General features: G+C 40.9%; 1 protein-coding gene across 2 annotated transcripts in view; it reads left to right on the forward strand.

Annotated features, from left to right (window-relative positions):
• BICC1 (BicC family RNA binding protein 1) overlaps window positions 1-16,869 on the forward strand; it is a gene marked incomplete at its 5' end in the record, with an annotated part of 255,932 nt that overhangs the window by 221,339 nt on the left and 17,724 nt on the right. For both annotated transcript variants that reach the window (XM_080688594.1, XM_080688595.1), the window contains 10 exons: window positions 2,052-2,105; window positions 2,513-2,707; window positions 3,377-3,628; window positions 5,952-6,083; window positions 8,650-8,836; window positions 10,691-10,852; window positions 11,521-11,717; window positions 11,848-11,980; window positions 12,514-12,670; window positions 14,425-14,590. In XM_080688594.1, coding sequence (XP_080544720.1) covers window positions 2,052-2,105; window positions 2,513-2,707; window positions 3,377-3,628; window positions 5,952-6,083; window positions 8,650-8,836; window positions 10,691-10,852; window positions 11,521-11,717; window positions 11,848-11,980; window positions 12,514-12,670; window positions 14,425-14,590 — 1,635 coding nt within the window. The remainder of the gene's footprint in view (window positions 1-2,051; window positions 2,106-2,512; window positions 2,708-3,376; window positions 3,629-5,951; window positions 6,084-8,649; window positions 8,837-10,690; window positions 10,853-11,520; window positions 11,718-11,847; window positions 11,981-12,513; window positions 12,671-14,424; window positions 14,591-16,869) is intronic.

Consider the following 16,869-nt stretch of genomic DNA (forward strand, 5'->3'; position numbering starts at 1 on the left):
TGCATATCTTTTACAGCCTCAGTTTTCCGTATGCATATCTTTTACAGCCTCAGTTTTCCGTATGCATATCTTTTACAGCCTCAGTTTTCCATATGCATATCTTTTACAGCCTCAGTTTTCCATATGCATATCTTTTACAGCCTCAGTTTTCCATATGCATATCTTTACAGCCTCAGTTTTCCATATGCATATCTTTTCTGGGAGATGAGAGCAAAAAAACAATCGTGGAGATGGTATGCCGGGTAGATTGTATGACCCTGTTCTAGGAGATGGAAAGGGTTTTGCTTTTTTGGAAGGGATGAGTTATAGGTAGGCTTTAAACTCTTGATCTCAGAATGGTTGGTAGAAGAGAGAGGGGAGGGAGTGATGGCAACACACAATGAAGTCCCCAAGGAAAGGCTCAGAGAGCATGTGAATTAGGTAAGGCATGCCTCACCCAGGCACCCATCCATGCTGGGATTCTGTCTGCAGCATCCCTCCCATGGTCCTCCAGGCTACATACATAATTATGCCTTTCTCTTTTAAAAAAAATATTTTAAATTACAGTTGACATATACTATTATATTAGTTTCAGAAGTACAAGCCCGTGATTAGACATTTATATTCCTTACAAAGTGATCACCCCAATAAATCTGGTACCCGTCTGATATCATACACAGTTATTACAACACTAGTAGCCCTGTGCACGAATCTGTGCACCAGTAGCTCTCTGGGGGGCCTGGCCGCTCTGCGCCTGCTGCCCAGAGGCTCTCCGCAGCCCAGAGGCCCTCCACGGCTGGGGTGGAACGAAGCAAGCATTCCACCAGGCCGCTCATGCTGCCCACTCTCAGAAGCCACCCCCCGGGATTGGGAGACTCCAGCAGAGCTGAGAGGAGTGGGCGCCACCATCTTTGTGATGGAGTGATGGTTAATTTCCATATTACCCTTTTATTAGATAGGATGAGTGACTATATTCCCCACGCCGTACTTTACATCCCGTGACTATTCTGTAACTATCAGTTTGTACTTCTAAATCAATGTCTCTCTTTAGTTCATACACATATTTCCTGGTTATTGTGTTTGGAAACAAATGGAACTCATCTATCCACATGGAAGCATTTTAAGTACTTGAAGAACAGATAATGTTATTTGTGTTATATAGAAGTTTTCTCTCTTCTCTGCTCATCACAACACTAGAGGCTGTGTCGGCCACATTCATAAGGAACTGGATTGGAAGCCATGATAAAAAGCAAGGGCATTTTTCAAAATATTTGAAGCTGGTATGGCATAAGCGTGCATCCTGAGAGCAGTGCCCTGGGTCCCCCACCCTGACCCTGATAACAAGATTAATTCTTTAGTGGGTGGATCCTGGGAACCTCTAGCCCAGTGGTCGGCAAACTCATTAGTCAACAGAGCCAAATATTAACAGTACAACGATTGAAATTTCTTTTGAGAGCCAGATTTTTTAAACTTAAACTATATAGGTAGGTACATTGTTATTAACTTAATTAGGGTACTCCTAAGCTGGCCTTTGCTAAAAACTCAAGGGGCCAAAGAGCCACATGTGGCTTGCGAGCCGCAGTTTGCTGACCACTGGTCTAGGGGATCCCAGGAGAGGGCCGGAGGTGGGTGTTAGAGCAACAATTTTTTTTAAAATTTTTACCAACTAGCACGGAAGTAGTTCAGCATCTTGAGAACCTAGAGCAGCAGCCTCAGCCTCCTTGCGTGTTGATACGCCTCTAGTCTGCAGGGAGTTTAAACAGACAGGAGAAAATGCAGGGAACAGAGGAATTACGAAGGAGGCAGCAAGGCCTCAGGGGGGCTGTGAGGTGTCAGGTAAGTGCAGGGGGTGATCGAGATCAGTTGACACGTATTACCTGAGCAGATCATTAAAATGCAAATTGTGATTAAGCAGGTCTGGGTTGGTGCCTTCATTTTTAACAAGCTCCCAGATAACGCCGATGCGGGTGTTTCCTGGAGGACACTTTGAGTAGCAAGGATGTCGATAACTGGAAGAGCAGGCGTGGGCGCAATTAAATTAAATCTGACTCTGTATATCCTTATCTTTGCAGGTTTCTATAGCAGGACAACCGGCAGGAGTCGAGTCTGCCCGAGTTAGAATTCGGGTAACTGTTACTTTCATACTATAAATCACTGTCAGCAACGTTTTCATTATAGAGGATTAAAACTATCGTAATTTATCAATTTATGATGAAATCATGCGCTCAGTCTGAGGGACATAGTGAAAAAGTTGGTTTAATGTGTTACAGAAAGTTTCTTCGAAACATTCTGGATTTTACCTGACTCAGTTTCTCTGATGATTTTGAAATCAGAGTCCCGAGGAAAATGCCACAGGCAGTTACAAAAACTTTCAAGGTTTCATAAAAGGCTCCTGCCATTTAAGAAACTTTATATATCCTACCCAAGTTTACATCTGTAATAAAAGAATAGATGTCTAAAATTCCATCTTCAGAAAAGGATGAAAATGCGTCTGATAATTTATCTGCTTTGGGTTCTCACAATTTCATTGCAGGAGCTGCTTCCTTTGGTGCTGATGTTTGAGCTGCCGATTGCTGGAATTCTTCAGCCGGTTCCCGATCCTAATTCCCCCTCCATCCAGCACATATCACAAACATACAACATTTCAGTGTCCTTTAAACAGCGCTCCCGAATGTATGGTGCTACTGTCATAGTCCGAGGGTCTCAGAATAACACTAGCGCTGTGAAGGTAAGTGACTGAGAGAATGCCGAACATCATACATGAACAAACTATTCAAGTTTTATTTATTTATTTGCTTAATATATTTGTATTGATTTCCTATGGGAAGGGGGAGAGAGAGAGGGGGGGGGAAACATCGATGATGAGAGAGAATTATTCATCGGCTGCCTCCCGCACACCCCACTCTGGGAATCGAGCCCACAACCTGGGCATGTGCCCTGACTGGGAATCCATCTGTGACCTCCTGGTTCTTAGTTCGACACCAAACCACTGAGCCATGCCAGCCGGGCTCAAGTTTTATTTTTAAAGGATTTTAGACTGGTTTGTTTTCTAGAATTTTCCTTTGTATTACATTCTGGTCTATATGATGTGTTGTATTTTTCATAGTTCTTAGAAGTGCACTAGAGCCCTGGCCAGAGTGGCTCCGTTGGTTGGGTGTCGTCCCAGGCACTGAAAGGTGCCAGTTCGATTCCTGGTCAGGCCACATGCCCGGGTTGTGGGCTTGATCCCCGGTAGGGGGCGTGCGGGAGGTTTCACTCTCATATCGATCTCCCTTCCCCTCTCTCTAAAAAAAAAAAAAAAAGAAGAAGAATTTAAAAAAGAAAGAAGTGCACTAGACTTTCCCTGTATATGGACAGTTATTTACATGAATATTTCTGTCCCACCCTTTTCTCCTAGGAAGGAACTGCCATGCTGTTGGAGCATCTTGCCGGGAGCTTGGCATCTGCTATTCCTGTGAGCACACAGCTAGATATCGCAGCTCAGCATCATCTCTTTATGATGGGTCGAAATGGAAGCAACATCAAACATATCATGCAGAGAACAGGTGCTCAGATCCACTTTCCTGACCCCAGTAATCCACAAAAGAAATCCACCGTCTACCTCCAGGGCACCATTGAGTCTGTCTGTCTTGCAAGGCAATATCTCATGGTAGGTTTAGTGAAATCCATGTTACTTTTTTTTTTTTTACCTCTTTGGGTACAGTGTATATTGTTGACACACCTTATGTGGTATTTATGAAAGCACTTTGGAAGCCAGGTCAAGGAAGGAAGCTTCTTGGGAAAAGGAAAAGAATAAGGTAAATAGTGCCTCCCAGGCTGAGTTCCATTACATTAGTGAGAGATTTTGTTGCAGGACTTTTCTTTTTTAAAACTTAGACTAAATACAGAAGAGGTTCAAAATGAAATAACTGTATTTTGTGGAGGGTGATTATTTCCATACCACAGATAGTAGTTTGCAGTTTTCATCTGACAAAGAAAGTCTTCCATTTAAACAGAAGAATAAAAGTACATTTTAAACATTACCCTCAAAGACATAGATTTTGGCAGCATGAAACATTTGAACATTTCATAATCTCTAATATAATTTTAAAAATTCTGTTTGAGCCATAAATTTGAGTGTCATTCATTGAAGAAAAATAGCAGTTATATAACTCAGTATTGCTTCTAATTATAATTTGCAGTATTTCTGTCCTCCTATATTCATTTAAAAACCCAGTGTGTAGATTGATGTATAGTTACTAAATGGACTTACATAATGTGGACTCAGATATTTTTATTAAAAACACCGTTGTATTCTTCTGTTAGAACTTAACCTTTAGTGACATTTGAATCAGTAGCTTCAGGTATGGCCTTTGCTCTCATTAATTTGCAGACTTCATTTGTGAGAAACTTTTAGAAAATCTCATTTTGTCTGGTTGACTTTATTTCTCTGACAGATGAGAACTCATTATAATCATTAAGGATTATAATACATAATTTTATGAATTTTACTTTGTTGTGAATGATATTTTTAGCCCAATTTAGTTTATCAGGCTATTTTTGGTATACTACTAATCACATAGCATATTCATATACAGAGATTATTATGCTTATTCATTTTATTTTTGTCTGCTTTTCAAATTCTTTAGGTATTACTTTGAGTTCAGTAAACTGTTTCAAACATTCTGCACAGTTATGAACTTATATTCATACTTTGGCCATACCTGCCAAAAATACAAGCATGCAATGAAACATATTATTGCACAATATCAAAACAAGGGAGGGAGGGAGGGAGAGCTACATTAAAAGGATTTAACCTGTATTTTAAATACCATAACCTTTTCTTTATAGCCCTGTCCTTACAAAAATCACTTCTACCCACAAGAGAAATGAAACATAGTAATTTCATGTTAATTCTAGTATGTTTCATGATACCTTCTCCTGATACTTATGTACAAAACACGTCACTCATTAGGCTAGCACTGAGTATCCTGTGCATCAGAAAATGTGTGTGACATTTTTCCTGTGCTAGGTACCAGGGGCCAGGAACAGAACATCAGAGAGAAGAACAAGTACCAAACCCTGCAGTGCTAAAAGGGAGGTAGTTCAAAGAAGGACAGTAGCCGCCGTGAACTTGAGGGAGGAGGAAAGGTTTGAGCTGCATCAGAAGAAGAGTAGGCCTTGGGATGGTGAAGAAGCCTTCTGATGAGCTGAGACGCCAGCGTACACTTTAAAAACTGGTCTGGTCCAGCCTGGAGGAAGGGGCAGGCATGCACACACATACCTGTGACGGCACAAACATAGGCAGGCCACAGTTGGAGATCTTAAATGTTGACGCTTGTTTAGACTTCATTCAGGAGACCGTGCAGAGCCAGCACTGTCCGTCTTTGAGCGCGGGCACAGGGAGAGTACCCTCGATAGGTTGAGAGTCCAGTTTCTGGCATCACTGACACACTGAATCCAGAGAATAGAGGAATTTTCCCAGGTGGCGAATGAATGAAAATTCAGGGCCAAAAACAGACACTTAAGACACATACAATCTTGTCATCCAGAAAATAGTTTCTGCCGTTCAGCATTGTTTTCACACAGTCCTCCAAGCTATGTGAAGGTATCCGATTTAGCTTTAATACTTTGGTTTACTCTTTATTTTATCTTTTTTATAGGTTTCAGGTGTACAATTGTATAATACATCATCTGTATACTGTATTGGGAGTTCACCACCCCAAATCAAGTCTCCGTCCATCACCATTTGCCCCCCTTTACCCTCTTCTACCTCCCACCACCACCCCTATGTCCCTCCAGTAACCACCAGAGGGTTGTCTGTATCTATGAGGGTTTTTGTTGTTGTTTTTTTCTTAATCTCTTCACCTTTTTCTCCCATTTTACTCATTAGATCTGTAAAATACTGCATTATTTGTAGACATGTTAAGTTATCAGATGTTTAGATGAGTAACTTTTTAACCTCCTACACTTCCTATTGTGACTTCTCCTAGGGTTGTCTTCCTCTTGTGTTGATGTTTGATATGAAGGAAGAAATTGAAGTTGACCCACAGTTTATTGCTCAGTTGATGGAACAGCTGGATGTCTTCGTTAGTATTAAACCAAAGCCGAAGCAGCCGAGCAAGGTTGGTTCAGAGTCTGGATCCGGAGAACCATGTGTCATATCACGTTCTGTTTTATTTGCATATAAGCATGCATTTGCATATTCATAGCACTAAATATTCTATATATGTCATTATATATTATATTTAGGTATTTTATATAAATATAAATTTGTAACAACATTCATTATTGATCACCATTTTCTTTATTTGTGTGTTGGTTTTTGGAGTCCATTTTTAGTGACCATTATTTTTCTATAAATATATGAGAAGGAAAGAGAACACCTTTTTAAATTAACTTGCAAGCTCGTAACTTTAAATATTACTAAGCTTCCAGATAGTTGATATAGCTAAATATTATGTTAACTAGAGTCCCGATGCATGATTCATGCAAGAATGGGCCTTCCTTCCCTTGGCTGCTGGCAACACCTTCGTCCAGCTGGAACTGCCTTTTCACGCCGGCCTGGAGCTGCCTTTCCGCCTTCCCACGCTGCCCAGAGGCCCAGAGCGGCTGGGGTGGTGCAGAACGTCCCCGGCTGCTTGGCGCCTGCGTATGCAAATTAACCCATCATCTTTGTTGGGTTATTTTGCATACTCACTCCTGATTGGCTGGTGGGTGTCGCGAAGGTAGAGTCAATTAGCATGTTACTCTTTTATTAGGTAGATTGCACATTGCAATACAATTACAAAAAAAATATTTAGCTTACTTGCTATTTGTGAGTCACTGTGCTAGCCCTGGAGATTTAAAGTATAGGTGCCCCATTCTCTTTAATAATAAATATATTTAGGAATGAATTATACCCAGTTCAGCCTTCTTGGAACCTCTCCCTTAAGATGTTGCACAATTTCAATAATTACATGTACAGTTACAAGTTAATGGGATAACTCCGATGATATTCAATGCTAGTAGAAAGTCAGGAAACAGGAATCTTTCTCTATTAACACAAGTGCGGACCAGTAGTTTTATTGCTAGCTTTATCCAGTGGCCAGATAAGTTTCTAATTGAACGAGTACAAAAAACGTTTTACATACATATTAAAGGCATGCTTTAAAATTAAATACCCATTGCATTTTGAAGTTATTTATTACATGTTCTTACAAGCTAATACCTTTTTAAAGTATGATGCTTTGTAAAACACTGTGTAATATGAAGTGAGAATTCTCGTGATCCGTCCGCAATGTGTTAATATTGTGCAAATAGGCACAATCACTTGGAAGAGCAATGTGAGACCATCTGATCACACTAAAGACATTGAGACCCTGCCCCCAGCAACTCTGCTTCTAGTTATACACTCTGAAGAACCTTAGTACCAGAAATTGAAGGGTAAGAATGGTGTTGAATAAAGAAAAGCAAGTTGCATAATGACATGTACTCAGTGGTAACATTTAACGTACATTTTTTATAGCAGGTAAAACACCAGTCATGTCTTCTATTTTTAAATTTCTAAATTATAAGTCTTATCATATACTCATAATGGTATATGTATAATATATATTAGATACAGTTTTGTGTATATGTAAATGATGTGGTATTCAATGTCCAGTTCTCTTTCTTCAAAAGAAAACTGTAAATGGAAAGATAGCATTGATTCTGGTGAACTTGCTATAATGCATTTAATGTGAGAGAACAGGACCCTAATTTTATGTATTGTGAAGCTTCGTGCATGCCTGGCTAATTAAGTCACTGTGGATGCCAGGACTGAGAGAGAGAGAAAGGAGACTTTTGAGGACTTGTGCACATAAGATGGACAGACACAAGAATTCCTGGGGTCCAGGAAGTGAGCGGAAGTCGGGGGAAATACATTGTGGCAGCATCCCAGGGCCATTTAATTATGCCTCCCGGCCCCCTGCTCACTCCTGTTCTAACTGCTTTCTCAGCCGCCAATTTTCTTTATTGTTCGTTGGAGGCTTCCCCCCCTTGGTTTCACATTTCCAATTTTCTAGATGAGTCCATTGAGAAAAAAGATTTATTGTTTAGGAGTTTATTTTAGTATGAGCTTTGCCATAGATATGTCATCAGTGAGGAATAGTGGTACCTCACGGTCTATTAGTTAACTAGTAGACCATAAATGTCAAATGTAAGTGACTATTATTAAGCAGTACATATACTGTAGGGAGACAAGTTTGATTTGTTTTGTAAAAATGAGTAAATGTGGGGGTCGGGAGGGAGCTTTAACAGAAACAAGAGGATGTGAAGGAGAACGGGCTCCAGAGATGGGCCCGAGTTCCAGTCCGCTGGCTGCCCTGCACAGCTGTGCTGTGAGGTTGGGTACGTCCCTGTCCTCACTGAATATGAATAATAATTTCCACACCATCATCAGGTTTTGGTGGGAATTGGAGTATATGTGCGGCTTCCGTCACACTGCTTGGAACACAGGACACACCCAATAAATAGCAACTAACATTGTAGGTTTTTACCAAAAGGAGGAAACGTGATAAGTGGTTAGAATTTGCGGTTGGTTTTTAAAGCAGCATTAATGAATTTCCTAAGTGGAATTCCTATTACGGTTTTCATTTCTCACCCACCTCCCCAATTCATTGTAGACGACTTGCATGTCACTTTTTTCTTTCCCATTATGTGTTTTCATAGTCTGTGATTGTGAAAAGTGTTGAACGAAATGCCTTAAATATGTATGAAGCAAGGAAATGTCTCCTCGGACTTGAAAGCAGTGGGGTTACCATAGCAACCAGTCCGTCCCCAGCATCGTGCCCCGCCGGCCTGGCCTGTCCCAGCCTGGATATCTTAGCCTCGGCAGGCCTCGGACTCACTGGACTAGGTATACCGTTCATTACTAAAGCACTTCCCAGTTGCTTACCCAGTTCCCTTCCTTTCTGCCGTAGGGGCTGCATCTTGAAGGGTATGTTTCTCCCTTGTCAGGCCCTACGCTCAGGTGAAAAGCAGCAGAACTCGAATCAATCCATTTTGTTGTTGGCTTTTTGTTGTTTTTTTTTTATTGTTAGACTCTATGGATTTGTTTCCTAGATTCTTCCTATTTTGGCATCAGTAATCAACGTCTGACGTTTATTTTCAGCTATGTTTGTTCTTCTAAATTAAGAATGCCATTGCGAGTGAAGTCAGCAGGCTGACTGTAATTTATGTGTTTGCTCTCCCTTGTATTTGCAATATTGCCACCAGTGCCTGGAGATAGAGTACCCAGCTTGCCTTTCCAAAAGTAATTGCAAATCTGTATGAGGGGTGTGCAGAGGGCGAGAGGAGAGCAGGCACAACCCCCCCCCCACCCTTCCCACAGTGTAGACCTACTTCGCGCAGACACAAAGGAAACCTAGCCTGCGGCCACCAAGGGCAACAAATGGACCTATGTTCACATCTAAGGCAGCAAATAGGAAGATGAAAGAACATCGCCATCTCAGTGCTTCCGTTTTTTAGGATAATAGAGCCAGTCATTTTAATAGCCATGGTGATATTTATTGCCTCATTATGGACTCCCGTCTTACAGGCTGAAGTTAGTTGTATTAAATCAGGCTAGTTTCACTTCTTTCTTGTACATTTTCTTAGTAGCCTTTATATGAAAAGTTAAAGCACTAACCCTAGCAAACCCATTCAGTGTTGATTTGAGACCAAAAAAATACTCTCAGCAGTCTTGAAGTTTTTCTAACAGCTATTCTTGCTTTAATAAATATAATATGCTTAAATAATGTTATTAATACACCAAGTAGCCTTGCCTCGACACCGTTACGGTAAAGGCAGGTTTTTTTCTCCTGGGCCCACCATCTCCCAAAGCTGTCCCTTCCACACAGCAGTGCACCTCGAATTGCCAGTCTCATCGCTTAGCAGGCACTGAGTTCTTGCTGCAATAGAGAAAGAAAAAAAGTGAGCAGACATTCAGAGTTACTCAGTTTTTAAAATGTTTTTATGTCTGTACCTATCCTGTAACACCTAATGCTTTAAGTATTCCTGGAAACTTGTGTAAAAACCCACATTTTATTTTAGATGCCAGAAGGGAAATTTCATTACCATATTTTAAATGCCAGAAGGGAAATTTCATTACCTAAATCAGGCATTAAATCTTTAAAACAAGGGGAAAAATTTTTTTCTCCTGAGAAAAGAATTCGCACGCATGGAGATGGAGCGCAAAGGAGTCATGTCACTGTTTTGACACAGTATGAAAACTGTTGCAGGTAGCTAAGCCTGTCTACAGTGGGCCAAGCAGAGCCATTCTGCTGCAGGAAATCATCCCCTTAGTCGCTGCTAATTGTATGTGGTTTGAAGCGTTTGTTTGAAAGCGTACGATAACTGAGCTATGCAGGGAAATGAAAATGGGTTCCCACTGGAGCAGAATGTTGTTCATCTTGGCTAGTGATGTGAACTCAAAGCAGCTGGTGGTGCTCAGTGACGACCCCCCCCCCGCCCCCCGCCTTCCTGGTTGGGGCACACACCTGTCTCCCATTTTCCAATCAGCATCTGTTTGTGGATAAGCTGGGTCCTGTGTTGAAACTGTATCAGGCTGTATTTCATGGGAATATTTGAAAGAAGGTAATCTATCACTCACGTTTTATATTCAGAAAATATCAGATTATATCAACGTGCATTCCAAATGGCGATATTGCTGCCATCTGTTATTTTAAAATCTTGAATTTATGCATATTGACTTTACATTCACTTATTGCAGGTCTCTTGGGCCCCACCACCTTATCTCTAAACACTTCGACAACCCCGAACTCACTCTTGAATGCGCTTAATAGCTCCGTCAGTCCTTTGCAAAGTCCAAGTTCTGGCACCCCCAGCCCCACGTTGTGGGCACCCCCACTTGCTAATACTTCAAGTGCCACAGGTCAGTATCATTTAAGTACAATCAGAGGCATGTCTTTGTAGGTATTACCAGTTTTTAAATAAAATGTACTGGTGGTTCCATGTCCTTAGGGGGAAATCATGGTTCAAAGCATACTTCAGCCTAACAGAAATTTCCTAATGTGTAAATTAGTTAACATGTTAAGCGCCCAGTCAGTCACCGGTGACTGACACTATACTTTCCGTCCGGAAGACAAAACAGTCTGGGCGCTTAACATGTTAAAATGATGCACAACAAAACAGTGAGTTTTCCATAAAAGTAAAACATAACCTTTAAATGTGACAAGCAGATCGGGAAAAGGAGCATAATGTGCAGGGAGCAGTGGCAAAGTCATATGAAGGTCACTGACGGATCACTCGGAAAGGTAGGTTCTAGCTGGAGAGGTTAGAATTGCTCGGTAGGTATATGCACACTCAAAGTCCAGCCTGTTTCATCTGTACCGTGAAGAGCTTGGGTTAAATATTCCCTGGAGAGTTGTTCCATTTTAATATTCTTTTGTGTAGTAAAGTTAAACCTATTTGCAGAGAGATATCAACATTAAATTCCCTTCTGAATTTGCGGCAACAACAATGATTTTTTTGAAGTTACTGAAAATATAATGCTTGTTGATTCTGTGTTCTAATATCTGTCTTCATAAAATGTCGTTCTAGGCTTTTCTGCCGTACCACACCTTATGATTCCATCTACCGCCCAAGCCACGTTAACCAATATCCTGTTGTCTGGAGTGCCCGCCTATGGGCACACAGCCCCCTCCCCCCCTCCGGGCTTGACTCCTGTCGACGTGCACATCAGCAGTATGCAGACAGAAGGCAAAAAAATCTCTGCTGCTTTAAATGGACATGCACAGGTAATGTCCCTCAGATAGGATGATGGGATCTGTGCTGTTTGTAAGAGATAAGCCACTAGTAAAACTTTCAGTTGAGGTGGATTTTAGAATGGTGACCATAGCCACGTGCTATTTTCTATTGTTATTTCAGCCTCCGAACATAAAATATGGTGTAATAGCCACTTCATCGCTTGGAGAAAAAGTGCTGAGTGCGAATCATGGTGATCCGTCCAGACAGACAAGTGGATCGGAGCAGGTGTCTCCCAAACCAAATCCTGCCGAAGGTATCTGTCCTCTGGGCTTCCGCGGGCCTGTTCCTCGGACAAAGGGGGGTGTAGAAAGTCCACACGGTGATTTCAGATTGGTTTTGCTCATCGATTATGACTCATCCTGCCTGAAGTTTGCAGAAAGACGACATCTTGAATGAAATTCCAAAGAACATGGTGAAAGATAAACTGAAAAGCAGCCAAACTTTTTACAGAAAGAATCACTTTCCCATGACATTGGAACTTCCTAAATGAAAGTGGATGTAATTATGTAGCAGGAAAGCATCAGCTTGCTAAGTGTGTGTGTGTAATTTTTTTCTAAGTAGAGTATACCTTCTTTAATCCTTTCATCCCTAACAATCTTTAAAAATATGAGGGTCATTTCTTCAGATTTCATCTTGAGTTTTTGAGGCAGCCTGAACTTAAGGTGTCGTCTTTGCAGCTGAAAGCTGTTATGTGTCTCCCTAGAGCTGGATTCTGGTTTGATTCCATTGCAGGTGGTTGCTGATGGTGAATGATGATTTGGGTTTTGTTTTTCCTCTTCTCTGCAGGTGGTAATGATGCTTTTGTGGAAGTAGGCATGCCTCGGAGTCCTTCCCATTCTGGGAACGCTGGCGACCTGAAGCAGATGATGGGTCCCTCCAAGGTTTCCTGCGCCAAGAGGCAGACAGTGGAGCTCTTGCACGGCACGAAAAACTCCCACTTACAGTAGGTATTTTCGTCTTGGAAGGCCCTGGGTGCTTTGAAAGAAATTGTAGAGCAAGCTGGATTTGTTTTAAGTTGGTGGAACAACACTGGATTTGTTTGGCAGTGAGTGCTCCTTGGTTTCAGCAAGTTTTGTCTTATCCAGGAGTTTATTCATTTCTCTCTATAATTTCCTTTAAAACATTTTTTTCATTGAAGTGACGTTGGTTTATAACTTCATATGACTTTCAGGAATGCAACATTATAATTTGACATCTGTATACACTACATCGTGCTCACAACCAAAAGTCCATTTTCCATCCGTCGCCATAGAGTTGACCCCCTTACCCAGGCTGCCCCTTCCCACTCAGCTTCCCCTCTGGTAACCAGAGGTCTGTTGTCTGCCTCTATGAATATGTTTTCTTTGTTGAGTTGTTTTGTTTTTTTTTAACTTAGCATAATGCCCTCAAGGCCCATCCTTGTCACAAACGGCAAGATTTCATCTTTTTTTATGGCAGAGTAGTATTCCATTTCAATCTTAGTGATGTTTTTGTGGATAAAATGTTATTGAGAAATAATATCTGGTAATTCTCATCCTTATATCCTATCTAGAGTCCTTCTCTTCATAAACCTTGGGTGCATATCTGGGTCCTCTGAACTTTCTCTGTTGCTCTGAAACTTTTAACATTATCTCTGCTCTTTCATAATCGCAGGGTGATTTTTACTCTCTGATTGATTGCTTTTTGGTATTTTCCTGGTGTGAATTCTCTTTCATTTGCCTTTGAATTTCTAACTGAAACCATGGCTCCCTTGTTCCAAAGTAGTTAGCGGCTCACTTCGGTAATAAATACTTGACAGTATCATGATTTCATTTATTACAAATCACAGTGAATGTGAACTATATATTGTATTAAATATAATTCTCCTGTACCATAGGACAGTTACAAATGGGTGTTCCTTATTTTATTTTTCGTTTTTTTTCTTGTTTCAAATAGGCAGCCTGTGCTTTTTAAAAGAAAAACAATGGAATGCTTCTGCATTGAAAGGTTTTGCTTCTATCTGTCTCCATTTTCCCAATTTCCCCTACTGTCTTATGAGTTTTCTTATCCAGCTGACCCTTGAACAATGTGTGGGTTAGGGGCCTCTGACCCCCTATGAGTCAAAAATCTGTGTCTAACTTTGACTCCCCCAAAACTTAACTACAGTTGTCCCTTGGTACCTATGGGGGATTGATTCCAAAATCCACGTATGTCCAAGTCTTTATACTAAAAAGCATAGGACAGTGCATACAGTCAGTCCTCTGCATCTACAGATTCCCAACCATGTGTCGAAAATATTTTCAATCTGTAGTCTGTTACTGTGGATGTGGGACCCAGGGATGGCGGGCTACATGCTTTCAGATCAACTCAATCCTGTTTAGACCATGTACCCATGGGTCTTTGATATCTCCCATTAACAATATGACATATATACTACATTCAGAATATGTTTGACTATAGGTCATGGAATAGTTTTAGCTCCAGCTCTTAGAGTCAGAATGCCTGAGTTCAGACTCCAGCTCTACCATTTACCAGAGGTATGACCTTGGGCTTCCCTCTTCTGTAAAATGGGAATAATAATTATACTGCCTGTCTCATAGTGGTGGTGTGAGGATTAAATGAGATGATACGTATAAATTGTTGGCAGTGGCTAGCATACAGTAAGTGTGGCACAGAGGAAACATTCGGTGCCTTTGTGTGTATGGTGGTGGATGTTAAAGTCCAGACTCTGTTTCACAGCAGCACTGACCGGCTGCTCTCAGACCCAGAGCTGAGCCCTGCGGAGAGCCCTCTGGCTGACAAGAAGGCTCCAGGGAGTGAGCGCGCTGCAGAGAGGGCCGCAGCAGCCCAGCAGAACTCGGAAAGGGCCCGCCTGGCCTCCCGGCCGTCATATGTCAACATGCAGGTAACGGTAAAATGAGCGGGAGGGCCATCCAAATGTAGGGGCTTGGGGTAGACAATGGCGAGCTCAGAAACTAGGTTTTCTGTCTGCACTCTAGTCCAAATAAATTTAAATACATGTGCAGTAGTTAGGAATTGGTTTTGCTATAAACCTTAAACATGAAATGCAGGATTTAGCTTAAATGATGGTTATTTAAGATATAATATGAAAAGTGATGTGAATGGTCTGTGTCACTATGTATAATGTAAATGACACTATTCACCTGTTGTTTCATAAAATTTTAGATAAATGCCAGAGCTGTTATTTCTAAGTATTACTGCCTCTTGACATAGTCTTGGATAAATAGATATAATAATCCTTCTGTCTATAAAATGGAGGTGATAAATCTGGTGTCATTTAGGCAGTTATAAAAATAGCTAATATGAAGCTTTAGTTTTTTGAAAATAGATGATAAATATTGATGATTATGTTGATTCACAAATTTTTATGATTATTTTAAACAATCTCTTCAGGGATTTTTCTCTATCTGTAGTAGGCTAATTATTCAAAATAGACTATTGAACATGAAATTCAGAATTCTGATTTCTGTATAGATGACAATATGAAAGATAAGGATTTTGTGCATTTAGAGATTCCTATAACCATTTGATTTCAGTATCAGAATTATTGGGTGGACTTACCTACTTCATAATAAGAGATATATCACCTCCACTCCCCAGCTCCAAAAAAAATCCTAGAAACCAAACTGTCACAGATATGCAAAGAAATTAATTCATGGAACTAAATTATACTTCTGTAATTCCAGCAAAAACTACAACTCAATCCTGCTTATCTGTTCTTCTAATCCTTTACATTTGAACATTTCCATGTGTTTTTAGATGAATGTTTTCACAAAGCCATGGCCTTTATAAAGTGTCAACGTTTTAAAAAAATGATATCTGATACGTTTTCTTTGGTGGGCTTATTTTCAGTTAATAAAAAATTCCTTCCTCTAAGACGTATCAAATCCCCTTCATGACCCCTTTATGGTTTTCATCCCTCTCCTGGTTCTTACCTTTTCCATCCATTTTATAACTAGAGTGAACCACTTTGGTGTTTCTTTCTTTTAGGACAGATAAGAAATGTTCTTGGTGATACAGTTTCAACTTAAATAGATGTGTTTGTGCCATTACGAAAGAGCTGACTTTTAAACCCTAAGAAATCAATGTAGTCACCTAGCATTGACGGGAGAAAGAGTGAAGACTCCCTGATTCCCTCAGCTGAGAACTCGCTGCCTCCGGCTGTCCTTGGAGAGCTGAATCCCCAGCTCCCTCCACACTTCCTAATTTATTTTATAGTTATTTCCTTTACCCATCCCTGCTGAGGCTCTCTGTGCTTTGAAGCTATAGGTTGTTGTTGTTTTTATTAATTGTGGCTTTCTTCCACAAAGTGCCGCACAGTCTCTTTAACCTGAGGCACTCAATACATATTTATTGAACAAGTGAATGTAGGATCTTCCCACACCTTGTCCTTAGGCGTTGATTGTGAAAAGTTGATTTTAATTTCCAGTGCCATTTCAGATCTAATATTTCAAAACCATCGTCAAATGTGTTCTCTAAAAATCTACTCTCCCCATTCACTGCCACGTTCTCAGAGTTCACCACACATCCTGGTTTGTCTGGGTCAGCCGTTGACCTGTGTTATCCTGACCTAATTATTATTTGTGGCACATTCCCTCGGTCTCCATTTCACACTGTCAGTTCCCCGGGCATGCAGCCTGCACATGGTGGTGTAGGCCCCCCGGGAAAAGGTCAGAAGAGCTCTTGCCAGTTGTTTCTCAGCCTCCCGATGGCCGTTAAGACATTGTTAATCAAGTCTTAGCTCCTCAGCTGGGCAGTGGAGAACACTGGGTTAGCATGTGAGATGGAGCTCTGAGGAGACTACTTTCTTTCGACCTACCTTGGTTTTCGTGTAGACCTGACTGTGTCACGTGTCACTTACTCAGTGTGAATGAAAGAGTGGGTAGTGCCATCCTACTCCTGTGCAATACAAGGTCACTAGGTTTAGTTTATTGTAATTCTTACTGTGATTATAGCTTAAAGCGCGACATTTGCTATTTTTCTCATTTCAAAAGCAAAGACCATTCCATTTAGGCTAAATAATTTCTTAAGCTGCCTGGACATCATACCACTTCAGGCCATCCTTTGAAGAGGGGATTTTGAGAAACAAATGAGGCCAGTAGATAACCAGAAAGCATTTTCATAATGCATTATTTTGAAACTTAGCAGAACTATTATTAAGTT

This window comes from Plecotus auritus, assembly GCF_963455305.1.
Source record: "Plecotus auritus genome assembly, chromosome: 9".
Classification (NCBI taxonomy): domain Eukaryota; kingdom Metazoa; phylum Chordata; class Mammalia; order Chiroptera; family Vespertilionidae; genus Plecotus; species Plecotus auritus.